At 35.4% G+C, this 15,803-nt stretch overlaps 1 protein-coding gene across 3 annotated transcripts in view; it reads right to left on the bottom strand.

Moving 5' to 3' along the window:
• Positions 1 to 7,097: 7,097 nt before the first annotated feature.
• The window catches only part of LOC132864149 (deleted in malignant brain tumors 1 protein-like), a 20,646-nt gene continuing 11,940 nt past the window's right edge, over positions 7,098 to 15,803 (bottom strand). For all 3 annotated transcript variants that reach the window (XM_060897415.1, XM_060897414.1, XM_060897416.1), the window contains exons 5-16: positions 14,647 to 14,922; positions 14,224 to 14,538; positions 13,482 to 13,793; positions 12,905 to 12,964; positions 12,615 to 12,749; positions 12,044 to 12,157; positions 11,838 to 11,957; positions 10,865 to 10,939; positions 9,798 to 9,872; positions 8,872 to 8,982; positions 8,740 to 8,781; positions 7,098 to 8,156 (exon numbers count right to left, since the gene is read on the bottom strand). In XM_060897415.1, the coding sequence (XP_060753398.1) occupies positions 7,999 to 8,156; positions 8,740 to 8,781; positions 8,872 to 8,982; positions 9,798 to 9,872; positions 10,865 to 10,939; positions 11,838 to 11,957; positions 12,044 to 12,157; positions 12,615 to 12,749; positions 12,905 to 12,964; positions 13,482 to 13,793; positions 14,224 to 14,538; positions 14,647 to 14,922 (1,793 nt within the window). In that variant the 3' untranslated portion in view covers positions 7,098 to 7,998. The remainder of the gene's footprint in view (positions 8,157 to 8,739; positions 8,782 to 8,871; positions 8,983 to 9,797; positions 9,873 to 10,864; positions 10,940 to 11,837; positions 11,958 to 12,043; positions 12,158 to 12,614; positions 12,750 to 12,904; positions 12,965 to 13,481; positions 13,794 to 14,223; positions 14,539 to 14,646; positions 14,923 to 15,803) is intronic.

Here is a 15,803-nt window from a genome sequence, read left to right as displayed (position 1 = left end):
AGCAAGCATCTGTGCATGTGCAATTTCACACTATTTGGACCCATAAATGGTCTAAAGGTAACTAATAATTCCTACAGTTTTCTCAAAACCTGTGTCCCTTTACTGAAGCTGGGGTATGGAGTATGTATCTAGTATGAAAATTCTGTTCAGCAATAGTTTTTTTATTATTCTATTAGTTTCCGAGGTTAGTCTGTCCTAATGCGTCTCCTTACTGTCTCCTACAGGTGATAATGAAGAACGGCTGCTCTGGGGGATTTTGTCTTCTGGGAAGCCCCAAAGCTCAGGAGGGACATGATGATTGAGGAGGGAAAGATGAGAGCAATGACTTCATGAGCATGATCAGAGACCATGAGCTCCTTCATACCAGGGAAGTGTGTGTAATTTTATTATCATTATTATTATTAGTAGTAGTAGTAGTAGTAGTATACCATGTGTTTCATATTTGGTTCATAAATATTTTGGGTTTGAAATGATGATTGCTCTTTTAGGAAAATACTGAAGATGTTCTATAAGACCAATAAGAAGAAGAAGAAGAGAAAGAAAAAAGAACTGTAACCAATACAGAAGAATAATAATAATTGGCTGTGAATTATATGCTTGAAAAAAGGGAAGTTTAAATGTCAGAGAGGAAAATTCTGCCTGAAGACCAGCAACAAATTAATGTCACAGAGTCAATGTTCATTCTGTTAAGGAGATCAAGTTGTAGATATTTGAGTTAAAGAACGGAGTTAAAGATAAAGAACGGAGGTCCAGCTGTCCAGCTACAGTCTCACTGCCATTGTATGACTCATTTGCTGCTCATGATTGCTGGGAATGTCAGAATGGGAAAAATATTCCTAACAGAGTGTCTTGGCAAATCTCAAAATCCTTTTTTGTGTAGACCATGAACACAAGAGTAATCGCAGAAATCTGAAATGATCTCAAACATAGTAGTGCAACAAATTGTATCACTGTTAATCTTAAATCTTAGAAAGATAGATCCTTTATGGATCAATTAAATGAACAATTTTAAAATTAAAATTAAACAGCACATTTTTAGCTCAAGTCAAGACAAGATTTGTTTGTTATTTAAACCATATATAACAGAAATGAAACAATGTTCCTCCAGGATCATGGTACTACATGACAAAACACAGAAGTAAGTAAGTACATTAACAGTACAACACAGTTGTATTTTTAAACAACACATCTTCTTAAGACAGGGATGTCCAACACTTGACCCTAGAGCCAAATCCAGTATGTGGACATAGGTTAACTGTCCTGTCCTGTCCTGTAATGTCCTGTCCTGTCCTGTCCTAAAGGTGGCAGCGGAGATTTTTAAAGAGCCAAAAGCACTAATGATGGAAAAGCTTTTGAAAATACATGAAAGAGTTTTTAACTAAAGCAAATCTGCAAAAAAGTATTTAAAGCATTATGATTTAGTTTATTATTGTGTTATTTTGTCCAATGTTTCCTGGTTCATACATACATATATATATATATATATATATATATATATATATATATATATATATATATATATATATATATATATATATATATATATATACTGTATATACGCTGATCTTCTAGAGCTCACCTGGTCTGCTATCACTGCCAACATGTTATTTCTTCTAAGAACAAACTGTGATGTAACCCCCTATCCTGAGTCCAAAGTCAACACTCAGCACAACCTGTCAATCATTTGATCCACTCCATTGGCATTGAGGCCTGATTGGGCACAATTAGCTCTTAGGAACAAATGACATCAATCTGCCGTTGGACATCCATTGAGAGGGAACTGATTATTTACTTTAGCTGGACAAGCTGATTTCATTTTTACCCTTTGAACTTCCGGGGAAAATTAGCAAGAAGGGGAAAGCATTTCATATCAATCCAGACACTCCTGGCTTTCATTGGGGAATTATTCAGATAAATTTTTCATTTTGGAAATAACATAAGGATTATGCTTTCAAGTCATTTTTTAACATAATAACATAATGGACTCCAAGCATCATGTTTAAATTATTATAGTATGAGCTTTTACAGACTATTTTGAGGATGAGGTGTCAGCTCAGCTCCTATATGGCAAATATCACGTACTGTTTCCAGTGAGGCACGTCAGGCACAAGAACTGGACAGCTTCAGTATGTCATTTCAAATGAGGCTGCAAAACCGAGAGCTAACTCTTGCCAGTATCCAGGTCTAATAACTCACGTGTTAAATGTTTATATACCTAGAATTACAAATGGACTGTGAATGGGAAATAACTGCGATCTGTTCCCAATCGAGCCCTCACTCTGTGAATATCATAGCAGGGACAGGCAATGCGCTGGTGTGTCTCGGTTCAAGTCCTGGCACCTAATCTGTCAGACATTGAAAAAAAAATCAATATACGATCTTTACACTAACAAGCCCTGGTCCTCAACTCTACGCTAAACCTGGTGCTGAAGGGTAAAGATGGTGTCAGTAGCCTAAATGTAGGCATTCACATGAAAGTATTACTTTCATGAACGTCTGAACGTCCCAGATGACCAGCTGAAAAAGTGCAGTTGTGAATTCTATCTATATGAAACATCTGCTAACATTCTCTATCAGCCTTTATATTGCATTAAATAATCATTTAGAGCATCACATAATTTTCTGTGAAACAACATGCCAGACTGAAACTAGAATAAATAGTTTCCAGTATTCATGGGGCAGGCAGAGAAAGTGAAAAAATAACTACCATCTTAGAGCAGGTCTGGTCTCTGCTACAGAGCGATGCATAAAAAAAAGAGCATGGAGAGTTCATGAAGTCATCAAAGTTATTATACTTATAATTACACTTATTGTAATGTAAGTGTAATATTTGTCAGTAGAGTGGAACATTGAAGGGTCCATCCTTTTGACACTATAGTAATTATCTTTCATCTGGAAGCATATTATTCATAAAATCTTTTAGTCAGTAAAGTCTAAGAAATTATTTGGTAAAGTTAAATAAATTATGTCAAGGCTTTTCAAGAAAGCAAAGCAAATCTGGACCCAAAACGGACCTAAAAGTAAACAGTAGAACTTAAGATCTTAGGGACTATTCATTTAATGTTAAGAAATGTAGTTGGGTTTTTTCTGAGTGTACCATCAGATATTTGAATGAGAAGGTGAATGGGATCAAAACTAAAGTTATGAGATCAGAGTTTTTGAGAACATTGGACATGAGGTAGGAGCACACCTTGGTTGGGACACCAGAGCATCACATGCCATCAGATCATTACATTTATTTACGGCATTTCGCAGACGCACTTATCCAGAGCAGCAATTGAGGTTTAGAGGCCAAGGTGTTGGATTCAAACTCACAACCTTCCAAACACCTTAATCCAACACCATGTATGCACCATGTACACACATACAAACAGTCACACATTCATTTACACCTTGGGGCAAAGTATCCAAGCCGCATACTGCATGTTGATGAGGAAGGAAATCCACACAGACATGGGAAAAACATGTAAAAACCACCACAGACAGTAACATGATATTAGTCACAATCCCTAGAGCTGTGAAGCAGCAAGGCACTACACCACACTGCAAACACACTCAGTAATTATACTAAAACAAAACTGTTTTACAGAAAAATGTTCATTTGGGTTGAGAAACTGACATACAACTAGCACCAAGAATCAACAGTAGCCATACTTTTTCTAAACTCATCATATATTACTGGTATTTATCAATGATTGACAGAGACTTGCTCTTTTGTTTTGCACAGATTCCCCTCCTCCTGGGCCAGTGTGGCTCCAACTGATGTGAACTGTTCTTTTATTGTGTGCTTAACCTGCTCTTGGGTAATAATGCCCTGTTGTGTTATTCAACCTGCACGGGTCTGAACCTGAGAGCACATCAAAGTGGCACACAGGAGCCCGATGACAACAGGCCTCATGGGCATGGCTTTTCATCACGCATGAAATGCCAAGATTAAGTTTCGCTAGGAAAGGTGCCCTGCTATCACAGATAACACCTCTCAATGCACAGAGTCCCCGAAAAGCTGGTGGCATTATTTCAGCAGTGTCTCAGCCTGGGTGGTGTAAAGAGAGAAGCTGGATCGAGCATTTGAAGAACAACAGGCAGCCTCAAAGCTGGCTGGCAAAGATCCTTTGAAGCCTACGGTATTACGTCAGTACAAACTTTAGAGGTTTTGGGTTGTTCAACAACCATAATACTAACATCAGGAACAAAAAGGGCAATTAAGGACAAACAAGAATGATGGATAAAACAAAGAAAAAAATTAAATGCAAAAAAACGTAAGGCAACAGAATAAATAATTTAAGAAATGAACTAAAAACTTAATGTTTGATCACATTGATCACACGCATAAATACGGCTGAGATTGCTGGTTTCTTGAGCTTTGCTTAACTTAGACTTTTCATTGTTTTAAGTTAACAAATCTCCACATTTACTTAACAGACACTGCTTTCTAATTTTTATTCATTGGTCCAAAGGCATTTTATAAACTATGTACTAGATTAATGCATGATTGCTTACATAACCACATCTGCTTGTCTATTAGACACAAATGTTTCTAAAAATGTTAACCCATTGCATTACTAATGTAATTGCCTGTTTCATTTACAAGATATATTTTCTGCTTTATATTATTACTTTTATATATATAAGTCCGATAGAACCACCTTCTACTATCATCTCTGCACACATGCACACTGAAATTAGAGAAATATCTCATGGACTGTATTATTCCTCAAAGAAAAATGTTATTTATGTTGAAATGGGACATAAATTGTATTTTTTTCCTGTCTAGTTAGTATGTCTTGTGTTGTTACTAAGTCCTGTATACCTGAATTTCATTCCAAAGTATTCAGGTTATATGGAGAAATGACAATAAACCCACTTGACATCCCACTCATAGTACATCCAGTAGCATACCAAAGAACAATACTAAGACAAATGACATTGTACTCAGATCTCGTGAGCGAGTGGAATTTTTTCTTCAAACATTTGTCCGAGCTAATTAAAATATCCTGTGTGATCACCTCATCGAACATTCCTGAAGAATAAGATAATTAGCCAGTTAGTCAAACAGTCTTAGATAAAGCAGAAGATTAATCTCTTGATTGTGAATGATTAAATATGTGTCCAGTTTTAAACATCTGTTTCTTAAGACAAAAAACACCAGGTTCTTGGACACTCTGGTTGTGCCTGTGGGGTGACAAGCTTTTTTTTTTATTTTATCTATGGTGCTTTTCTATGACGTACTAGTTCTGCCTTGAAGCACCGTTAAGAAATGTTTTGCAGTAATAAATAGTGATCTATTTTGGCAGAAATCTCACAGAAAACATTCACAGTTTTGTGGCTCAAAATGAAAACAAAGTCCCTCCCTTCAGTTTATGTACAATGTGACTGACAGTGTGAATTTGTCTAACTTGAAGCCACTGAAACTTGAAGACCGTGAAGCCACTGAAATACACACATCACCTCTGTGACTAACAATGAATAAACACTCTTATCCAGAGCGACTCACATTTTATCTCCGTTTATTCAACTGAACAATTGAGGGCCTTGCTCAGGGGCCCACCTGGGCTTAATGGACCAGGGATTTGAACTTACAACCTTCTAAACAATAGTCTAATACCTTAATCACTAAGCTAACATCTCCCCCCACCCACCCACACACACACACACACACACACACACACACACACACACACACACACACACACACACACACACACACACATTGGGAATATATAATAATATTTGATATGCAGGTTCTAATGGTTGGAAATTGCACAGAGCTTAAATATATCCATGTGACATGAAATAAACATTTTCCAGCAGGAGAAGGAAAGTCAACCATTAGATCATGTCAATTAAGAACACATTACAGGCTGTCCCAATTGCAAGTATAAACACACAGACATTCTGAAGCCCAAGCACTCAGACACACTTCGATGACTGCATACTAAAGACTATTATCCAAGACATTATCAAAATACTGAACTAAATTACTGAACAAATTTCTGAATTTCAGCTGTTAAATTTCAGTCATAGACTGAATAATAGTACATAATGGTCCCTACAGCGATTAAGGGGTCCAGTCATTATTCTAAGGATACGGATTTTGTTGTTGCTGTTGTTGTTGTTGTTGCTGTTCCATTATAGAATTATATTTTTTGTGCTTAATATATTTACCTTTCAGGGAATTTTTGAAAGAGTTAATGAGTATTTTTGGTGAGGCTTCATACATAATTAATAACACAGTAGCACTGCCTAGCTATTACTTCATATCCTGTTTCCCCCCAAATGCTTGCAGTTTTGCTGCACTGTATGCTTTGCACTTCAATGGAGAGCTATGCTTCATTTTTGTGCTGCATTATGGTTGCAGAGCAAGTCAGACAAGAGCGTCAGACACAAGGAAGGTTTGAATTTGCTGTTACAAATCTAAGTTACAAAGTAAATGTCAAGTAAATGCAAAAAGCCCATAAGCTAATAGTAGCATGCTGCCATGAAATGAATATAACATTTTTGGTAGCCTATGGCTAGCATAGCAAATTATGGGTTAGTTATGGGTTACTAAAGATAAATATCAAAATTGTGCAAAAACATTAATGGGATATGACCTCGTTTCCTGTTTCCAGCTACAGTGATCAAAGAATATACAGTATATAAGTTAATTGCACTTGTTATATGGAACAGTTGTTATATAATTCCAGAGGTGTTCAGTGGGGTTAATGTCACGGCTCTGTTCAGGCCTCTCGGGATCTTTCACTTCAGCCTCCACAGCTCACTTTGTGCACAGGAATATTGTCATTTTAGAACTTAATTCAAGTGAAGGGAAACTGTAATTCTGTGAGTATTTTTAATAAGGAAAAACCTTCAGCTTTCAGAACTGGTATCTGTCATATGTTGTTGAGAAATGCTGGCTGGTGGGTGGGAACTTACAGGTAACCAAAGTGAGAAGAAATGGGAGGAAATACAATCATGTGGTTAGTTTATCAGCACACTGGTGTTGAATTCTGCCCATGAAATGGAAATCACCTTGTATGACATTTTCAATCAGTATAAATAATTTCATTATTTTATGACCTCAGGTATGATATAAAATAAGTCAGGACACCATTGGCTTTCAGTGAGAGATGTTTTTAGCTCTGTTAGGAAAAAACATACAGAATTTTAGTAGTTGAAGATAACACCTTCAAATTCTAAATGTTTATAAGCACGGTTCTTCTTAGAAAGACGAAATGGGTTTGATATTACCATTTAACTTTGAAACATTAGTGTGAAAATTAAAAAAGAAAAATTCTTTTCAAAAATTCAAAATTTTGATTATCACTAACAGCAGCATAAAAAAGCAAAAGTAGCAAAGTCTGAAAGCAAACCCCAGAAGAAACACACCCCTTTATCAAATGTATAGGGCGACACAGTGTGGTCACTTTAAATAACTGCATTTTTTAATTACTTTGCTAATTCTATAGAGCAATCGTATTTACAGCAACATGTGAAATGGGAAAAAACATAATGCATTTTAGACATTTATCCTGTTACAACTTTTTTTTTTTTTTTTTTTTTTTTTACATTTTTAAATAAATGTTATGTAATTTTATGTGATTTTATAGGGGTTTTAATATGCTTTAAAATAACAGGTTCCTTTGCCAGGTTTCAGCTGCTGTCGGTTAAATTAATTTATTCATTTATTTTTCATAAAGTCTTCAATTCCTATTGTAATAGCTCCGAGTTGTGTATATACAGAAATCTGCTCAGATTGAAAGTGCTGTTTTGGGGTTTTTTCAATGCAAATATAACACACAGAAGACTAATTCTAGACCAGTATCGTAAAAACACAGTGTTCACATTTTCAGCACACTCATCACAACAAGGAAGTAAAAAATAATTGCAATAAATGTACAGAAATATGGGTTTCTCAGGTATGTTTAATTACTAGCTAATTGAGAATGAATATTTTTAATTAACTAGCAATATTCAGAATTCGTTTAAAAAATGAGGCTGCTACTCAATGGGATTGTCTCAATGCAGCGGCATCTCTAAGCAGTTACCAACATCATCATAGTCATCACTGTCACCAGCGTCATCTGTGTCGTGTGAGAAGGGTTCAACCTCTGCACACACAGGAGAGTAAATGGGGGAATCTTCTCCACCACTTGGGTCCATACTCTCACCAGTCACTAAAGAGAAACACAAAACATAACTTTTGAATTAAAATAGCTAGAATAAAGAAAAATACTCCTTAAACAACAAGTTGGAAAATAATGTTTCTTTTATACTCCTTTCATCTTTGTTTATCTCAGTTATTTGAAAAAATGTATTATTAATAGTTGTTATTATTCATGGGACCCAAAAAATGTTTTTTAATGTTATGTTTTGCTTTCCTGAGAACCTTTTGACTGATGGATCTTTAATCTTATTTTTTTCCACCATTGATTTTTACATTATGTACCATTTGTGATAGAAAATTATTATTCAATTTATTATGGCAAGAACAAAAAATGTTACAGAATTATGTGAAATGATAGAAATGACAAAGGAGTTTCTAGGAATTTTTTTTTAAGTTGTGTAATTTAATAATGTGTAATTCTGATCACTTTCACATTGTTTGAAGTGATACACGATATCATGATTCAATGCCCATTTCATTCCAGTACAAATGCTAAACCTCCGATAAATACATGATGACACAATAAAATCATGTAAAAAGAAAATAAAAAAATAAATAAAGTATGTTACAGGCCATGACTATAATAATGTTACCTGGTGGGTTCATGAAGTCCTGAGTGTTGTATACGTTGGGAACTGGTGAGACAACAACAAATAAAAATATAATATGGATTTTTACAGGTATCAAAGCTGCTTATTTTTATTATATTGATGTCTGAAGCATACTTCCAGGCTGCAGGTCACTCAGGTGATTCCCCAGATACAGATCTGCTGTTTTGTGGCCTGTATTTTCATAATATTCTCCAGAAGAGGTGCTGGATGTGTCAAATGAGTCGGCTAGAAGGAGAAAAGGAGGTAAAGAATGGGGTATGCATGCATTAAACATTAAACATATGTTTATGTTAGTGACTAATGGCTGTTAATGGAATACTCATGTGTTTTTCAACTACTTCAGTAGCCATTGTGTGATTATACCAGACAAAAACTCATACAGAAATCCTGTTTTCTGGCTAATGAGTAATTTGACAAGTTCTGTCTGCAAAACAAGTCACAGGTTCACTGTAATTCATCTCATTCTAATACATTATCCTTGTATAGTAACAACTTTCATAAGTAGGTGAATGGTTGAGCAGAACACAAACATGTTATTCATATGTTATTCAGAATTGTTGATATGGTCGATAAGTCTCTGGTTTCGGTGTTTAACACAGTTTGTGACAGTTAAAAGTCAATTTATAACTTTGAGAAAATGAGAAAGAGAGGCTGGTTCTGCTATAACATATCTGTCATGGATAAAAAAAAATGTATTGATTAAATTGTTATAAATGGTAAGTCACAGAAATATAAGATGAATAAACACTGCTGGATGTACTGTTAAATTTATCCATAAATAATCCTGTAACCAAACTTTCCCCTGGGGGCAAGAAAGACTTCTTAATTTATGTGTTTTTAAATATTTATTGAAATAATTCAACAATTACTCTTTGGCTACCATTGAAAAATAAATTACAGGGAAATGTGTTGAAATTGCTGTCCATATGCTACAGATATAGAAATTAATTAGAAATTAAGGTTTTAAACAATTATTATTTTTTTAGTATTAGTTAGTAGAACATCCAATAAAAATGCAGGCACCAAAAATGTTTACTTACCGCTAGGAGTTGCAGAGATGCGCTGAAACTCTGCCATGGGGACTTGCAGGTGTCCTTGCACTGCAGCAACTGTGTCTAAACATGAAAAGAAATACAACATGTTTGCTTGTGTTATTTTATTGATTTTGGTAGTTAAAGGATAGTAAGAACATCTATTTCATATTTTAGAACATATATTTACATTTACATCATTTGGCAGACGCCCTTATCCAGAGCGACGTATATAAGTGCTTAAATCTCTAACATTGGATACATTAATGCTGGCTCACTAAGTTACATACTTAAGATACCATGAGTTTAAAACATTTGTACAAAGTTACAATGAAAAAGTGTCAAAGGGTTTTTTTTGTTTGTTTTTTTTTTAAATGCAAAAGATAAGGAAAGAAGTGCTAGTTGAAGTGTTTTCTGAATAAGTAGGTCTTCAACCGCCGCTTGAAAATAGCCAGTGACTCAGCTGGCTAAAATAGTCACAATAGTCAAATAAAAATATTTCTGCATTTTGTGAAAAAAAATAATAAATTATATATGTTTCATGCCATTTCTGGCAAACAAACAAAAACATAATATATTTCACTACAATATGGATATTTTAAAAAGTTTTCTTAATTTTTTCTCAGATGGTTTGGTAACAACATTCAGGCTGCCTAATGATCTCTGAAACATCTCTGTGATTTTCTCAAACCAGCAAAATGCCAATTTTCAGTTTCAACTTAAGCATGCTTGCAGTTTGCATGTCATTTCTTCTCCCACTGAATTTTCTTGCATAATTAAATTTGAAGGACTCAAATGACTGCATGGGTAAGAGATAAAATCAGGTGCTTTCCATTGAGTAATCATGTGTTTTATGACCCTCAAAAACAAAGGCAGGAAGAAGCAGAATAAAACAAAAAAAAGGTTTCAGTTGTCGCAAAGTGTTACTCTATTTCAACATGTTTTTCTCAAAAAAATATAGAGGAACATAAGTTAGCATAATTCATCTTACCATAACTGCTGTATTCATACATTATAGTAAGCTTTTTGCCGACACAGAGGTATACTGCACGTGTAAAAGTCAAATCTTGACTTACCCTCCTCAGTCACAAGTTGTAAATTTGGACCCCTCATAACAGGAGCTCGACCATCTGCATTGTTCCGCATAGAATCTGCAATAGACGGGAATTCATAAACTCAGTATGAACTGGTGACGCTTAATCTTAAACTTTCTCACCAAAATGAAACACCGGAATGAAACACTATAGTTTGTGGACCTCTGATTATCACACCCATATGTGGTTCTTCCCCCAAACAAATGTGTAGAATGTCTTTGAATGTCTGTGAATACCAATCATGTTCTAGTATGACAATGTCCCTTGCATCTGTGACCATGAAGACATGGGTTTGACAAGAAAAATCTTACCAAAAGAGTGGATGATATTAAAAGAGCAAAGGGGAAATAAATCAGGAATGGGATATTTAAAGCACACATATATGGGTGTAATGGTCAGCTGTCCACAAACCGTAATTTGCATTTAAATCTACAAAGGACTTAATTGACGGTGATAAAATGGAGTGAATAATAACATAATATTCAATGAAAAACATATTAATCAAATAGCATTGTATAAAATATGCATGTTTGTCCAGTTACAGGAAGTGTATGAGATAACATGGAATTAAATGGTCACATTTTTTAAGCAATTGCACTTTCCCACCAAATCACTGGTCATTGTTAAAACCATGTCCTGTTGGAATCTTGTTTTTTTTTCAGTCTGAAATCTAAAGAATTGGAAGAATTGAATCTCAGTTTAAGTAGATGAATCATTTGGGCTGCAAATGTCCTTGGCGTCTACTCATGGTGTTAATATCAATCAGAATATGCACATTCGCTCTTAGTTAAGACATATATAAGAGGAGCATGTTGGGTCCAACTCAAGTGTGAGGGAGACAGTAAAAGGAATCTGTTGAGGAAGTGTTGACTTGGACATTATTATTTTTATGGAGCTTTTTTTACAGTACTGTTTATTCTATGATTGCGTCATGTTGTTCTTGGTTTAAACTCACTGCGGAAGGTGGACAAGGATATATCACGGTTTAGGCAGCTGTCATTGGCTTCATAGTCTGTATCATAGGAAGCACTCTCAACACTACTCTGAGTCCACATTTGTGGTGGCATTAATGGGGCTGTAGAAAAAAGCACACATTAACTCATCATTGTTCTGTGCGAAAACAAATATCTCGGCTTCAATTCAGATGTTGTGTACACTGACCAGAGTTGCTGTCATTGTTGCTGACTTTAACAAGGTGAGTAGAATTTCTATAGTTATTCTCTTCGGTTTCTGCATTGGTTTGTAGATTTGAATATGCCTGATGAACTTGAAAAGCTGTGGGAGACAGTAAACATGCCATGAGAGTAGCCTACTCTTTTAGCAAACATTATTAAAGGTTATAAGACATCATAGAAACATCCCAAAAAGGAAATAAACAACACGCAGGTCCTCAAAGACATGCTATATTTATAAACATATGATCACCAACCATCATAGAGTGGCTGAACATGCTTGGAGGAGAGCATAAACTGGCCTATTCTGTATACACAAGCTAGCAAACATCAGCAATTGGGTAATTTTATTCCATCTCTTGCAACTTCAGAACAATGCTAATTATGTTCTCTAATAGAAAAAGTGCAAGAAAATATTTTAAGCCTATGTATGGGACTTTAATGTAGTATGCTCACACTACTCATTTGCATAGTCACTTCACACTGATTAAGTTTTTGAAGGCATAAACTTATTTGTCCTTTACAAGGTTTACATCAAACAATAAGCATGGTTTGCCTACCTTTTTTTCTCCTTTTTGCACAGCAACACGTGATGATATTTGAGAGAATTACAATAAAAAGAATGCAAGATAGTACAATGCAGCCCTGTAATTCAGGAGACCAGAACACTGCGGATGCCGCTGTAGGGGTTTGTACTTAGAAGAGAGAAAGAATATGTATGTCACTTAGGCTAAACTGTCTACTTTGATTACAGATAAATATTTATGTGTTAGATATCAGCATATTGTGATTTGCTTTGATTGAATACAAAGACTTATGGCACATAGAAATGTTCAAAAATGATACTTACTTGTTGTTACCATGGTCTTATCTACATTTGGAGTGGTAGGTTCAGGCAGTCCAAGAGAGTCTGGAAGAGACAACTAAGTTAATAAAATATATTTTTATATACTGGGACATGTGTACAAAAAGCTCTAAAAACACCACTACACCGCATTTTATTTTTTAAGCACTGCAAAGTTCTGTTGAAGATGACCAAAAAGGTTAAAGCAATCATTCCTTCAATTATTCATTCATCTTCATTAACCTGAGTAGGGTCATGGGGGATCAGATGCCAGAAAACCTTGACGTATGGTGTAGTAATACGTATTATACATAATACGTCTTATTACATATTTACACCACACAATCGGGGACTGACATGTTTTTGAGAGATGAGGGGAAATCAGGGAACCCAGACAAAACCCATATGAACTTCATGAACACTGAGAGAATGCAGAAGTCTACAGAGACAGTAACTACTAACCAACCCTTTGGATATGAGGCAGCAACTCTAACTAATGCAAAACAATACTGCTCAGGGAAAAGCCAGTCAAATGCATTTTTATTTGTTATATACAAAAAAAAATTAATGCGTGATTACTTACGGCTACAAATCAGTCCTGCAGCCTTCAGGTCTGGGCATAAATTTATTTTAGATGCATCATACTCTTTACAATCCCACAAGGTTGGGGATTTGAAACACCGGTAATACCAACGAGTATTGTTTGTATGCTTGAAGGGTGGCTCAAATGCTGTGTATTGTTTTGGTCTCCCACAGCCCAACATTTCGCAAGCCATGGATGCCTCTTCCTTGTCCCAGCATTCTTCACACACCGTCCCCCACGTACCGTTTCGATGGATTTCCACTCTGCCTGAACAGTGGTCCAATCCACCAGTGAGTCTCAGAGCCTTGTATTCTTTACATGGCAACAGAAAAAAAAATGCCAGATTCACAATGAACAAAGAACATCTGATTTATATATAAAGCACAAAAGTGCACTAGTGACGGTGTCATGTTAATTAAATAGGAGGCATACTAAACTCTAGAACGACAACACTCATGGTTTTAGCATTCGTAATGCAGAGATAATGTCTGAGAGGGCTGTGCAAATACAAAACAAGCACTGTGGTTTTACATTGGATGGCCCATACAAGTGTTCCAGTGCTGCAGTTCATGATAATTATCATGATTGCAGGAAAAACATTGATGATGTTTCAGCTTGATCAGCTTGAACAAACCTGTATGTAATGACCAATCAGAAGTTTAGCATGTTCGTCTATGACGTTTGGTGTCCGATTTGACATTATTTTTTATAGAAGCCATTGAAGCATAGCATTGAGACATACCTGAACACACCACTCCAGCATCTTCTTTATGTCCACAGTCATGACCCTCCCTCACTGAAGGACATTCCCACAGGCTCCTCTCCTTCCCTGTGCAGTTCAGCTCATCCATGAGAATGGGCCCTTTACCATTGGTATATGGACCATCCTGCCCATTAACTGTAAGTGCATATCCACAGTTCAGCTGAGCACAGACCACATCTGCATCCTGTTTATCCCACTCATCGTCACACACTGTGCCCCATTGTCCTGCGTTCCACACCTCCACGCGTCCAGCACACTTATGGCTACCTCCTGACAATCTGACCTTGTGGTTACCTGCAGTAACAGATGCAAGTCCTTTAACCTACAATCTGTCCTTTCTTTTTTCATCTTTAGTAGAATAGGCATCATATCCAAATTTAAAAATTTCCACACAAAACTTACCACAGATGACTTCAGACAATATTAAGCAGCCATTTCTAACTACGGTGGAACAGTTCCGTAAATAGGAATTGTGGTAGATGCAATCAGTTAGACAAGTGCTGTTGAGTGCTGCTTCTGTGCCGTTCTGTGGAAAGGCTTTTCCACAGTTAAAGTTCTGACATATTTCATCAGACAATCTGAGCATGGACTCCTGGGTAAGAATGACTGCTGATTTAGGTATTGGAGACTTTACATTCCAGAGGCAGGAGTGAGGTGTTGGGGTTATGTAAGGAGCATCTGGAGGAAATAATGTTAGTATATTATAAATATAATTAGTTTCATCAAGATCAGTAGGCATCAATATCTCATCAAGATTCAAGAGCATAATTCCACATTGCCATAAAGGTAAATAACAAATCATTGGAGAACCATATAACTGTGTCTGGTGTCAGTCTCGATGAAGACAAGGCAATAAGTAAGAAAGAAAACATGATGGGGTGGTGTGATAACCACCCTGATATAAATAATAATAACAGCACATTTTGGAGAGTTTCATCATTTATAACCAAGTTGTTAATGAATGGCGCATTTATTAAATATTCTGTAGTATCATCATAGATTCCCAGATAAGTAAATCATATGTTTTCCTCATTATAAGATATATAAGAAGACACTGTTAGCTTTCATTTTTGTAATGTAACATAGAAACACTTAATTTGTTGTGCTTTATTTAAAAAAAACAAACACTGAAATGTGAATACTTTTATATAAAAATAATTTTAAAAAACATTGTAAAAAATGGGAACATTATAAATCAATTTTAAGCCAATATTTATTAATAATTTATTAAAAGTTATAAAAACTAATTATCAGCCCTAGATTGAAATATCAGAACTAAATGCTACCAAGGTCACACCTACGTTATGTAGAATCGAATTTGGTTATACAGGACACTCTCATTAGCAGCTGCTTCATCAACTATATGTGTCTTTGTGTTATAGAAGTAATGACATTTCTACTGTTTACAATGTTAACAGATATTATAACTGCTTCATACATATTCATTAATATGTATAAAGTTAATAATTAATTATAAATAAACAGTACATGGTATAATCATAGATTAATTATTAATAGAGTTATTATTGTTATTGTATTATAATACAATAATGTATTAT

Source organism: Tachysurus vachellii, chromosome 21, assembly GCF_030014155.1.
Source record: "Tachysurus vachellii isolate PV-2020 chromosome 21, HZAU_Pvac_v1, whole genome shotgun sequence".
Lineage (NCBI taxonomy): Eukaryota > Metazoa > Chordata > Actinopteri > Siluriformes > Bagridae > Tachysurus > Tachysurus vachellii.
Note: the sequence above shows the minus strand (reverse complement) of the source record. Positions and strands in the feature narration are given on the sequence as shown.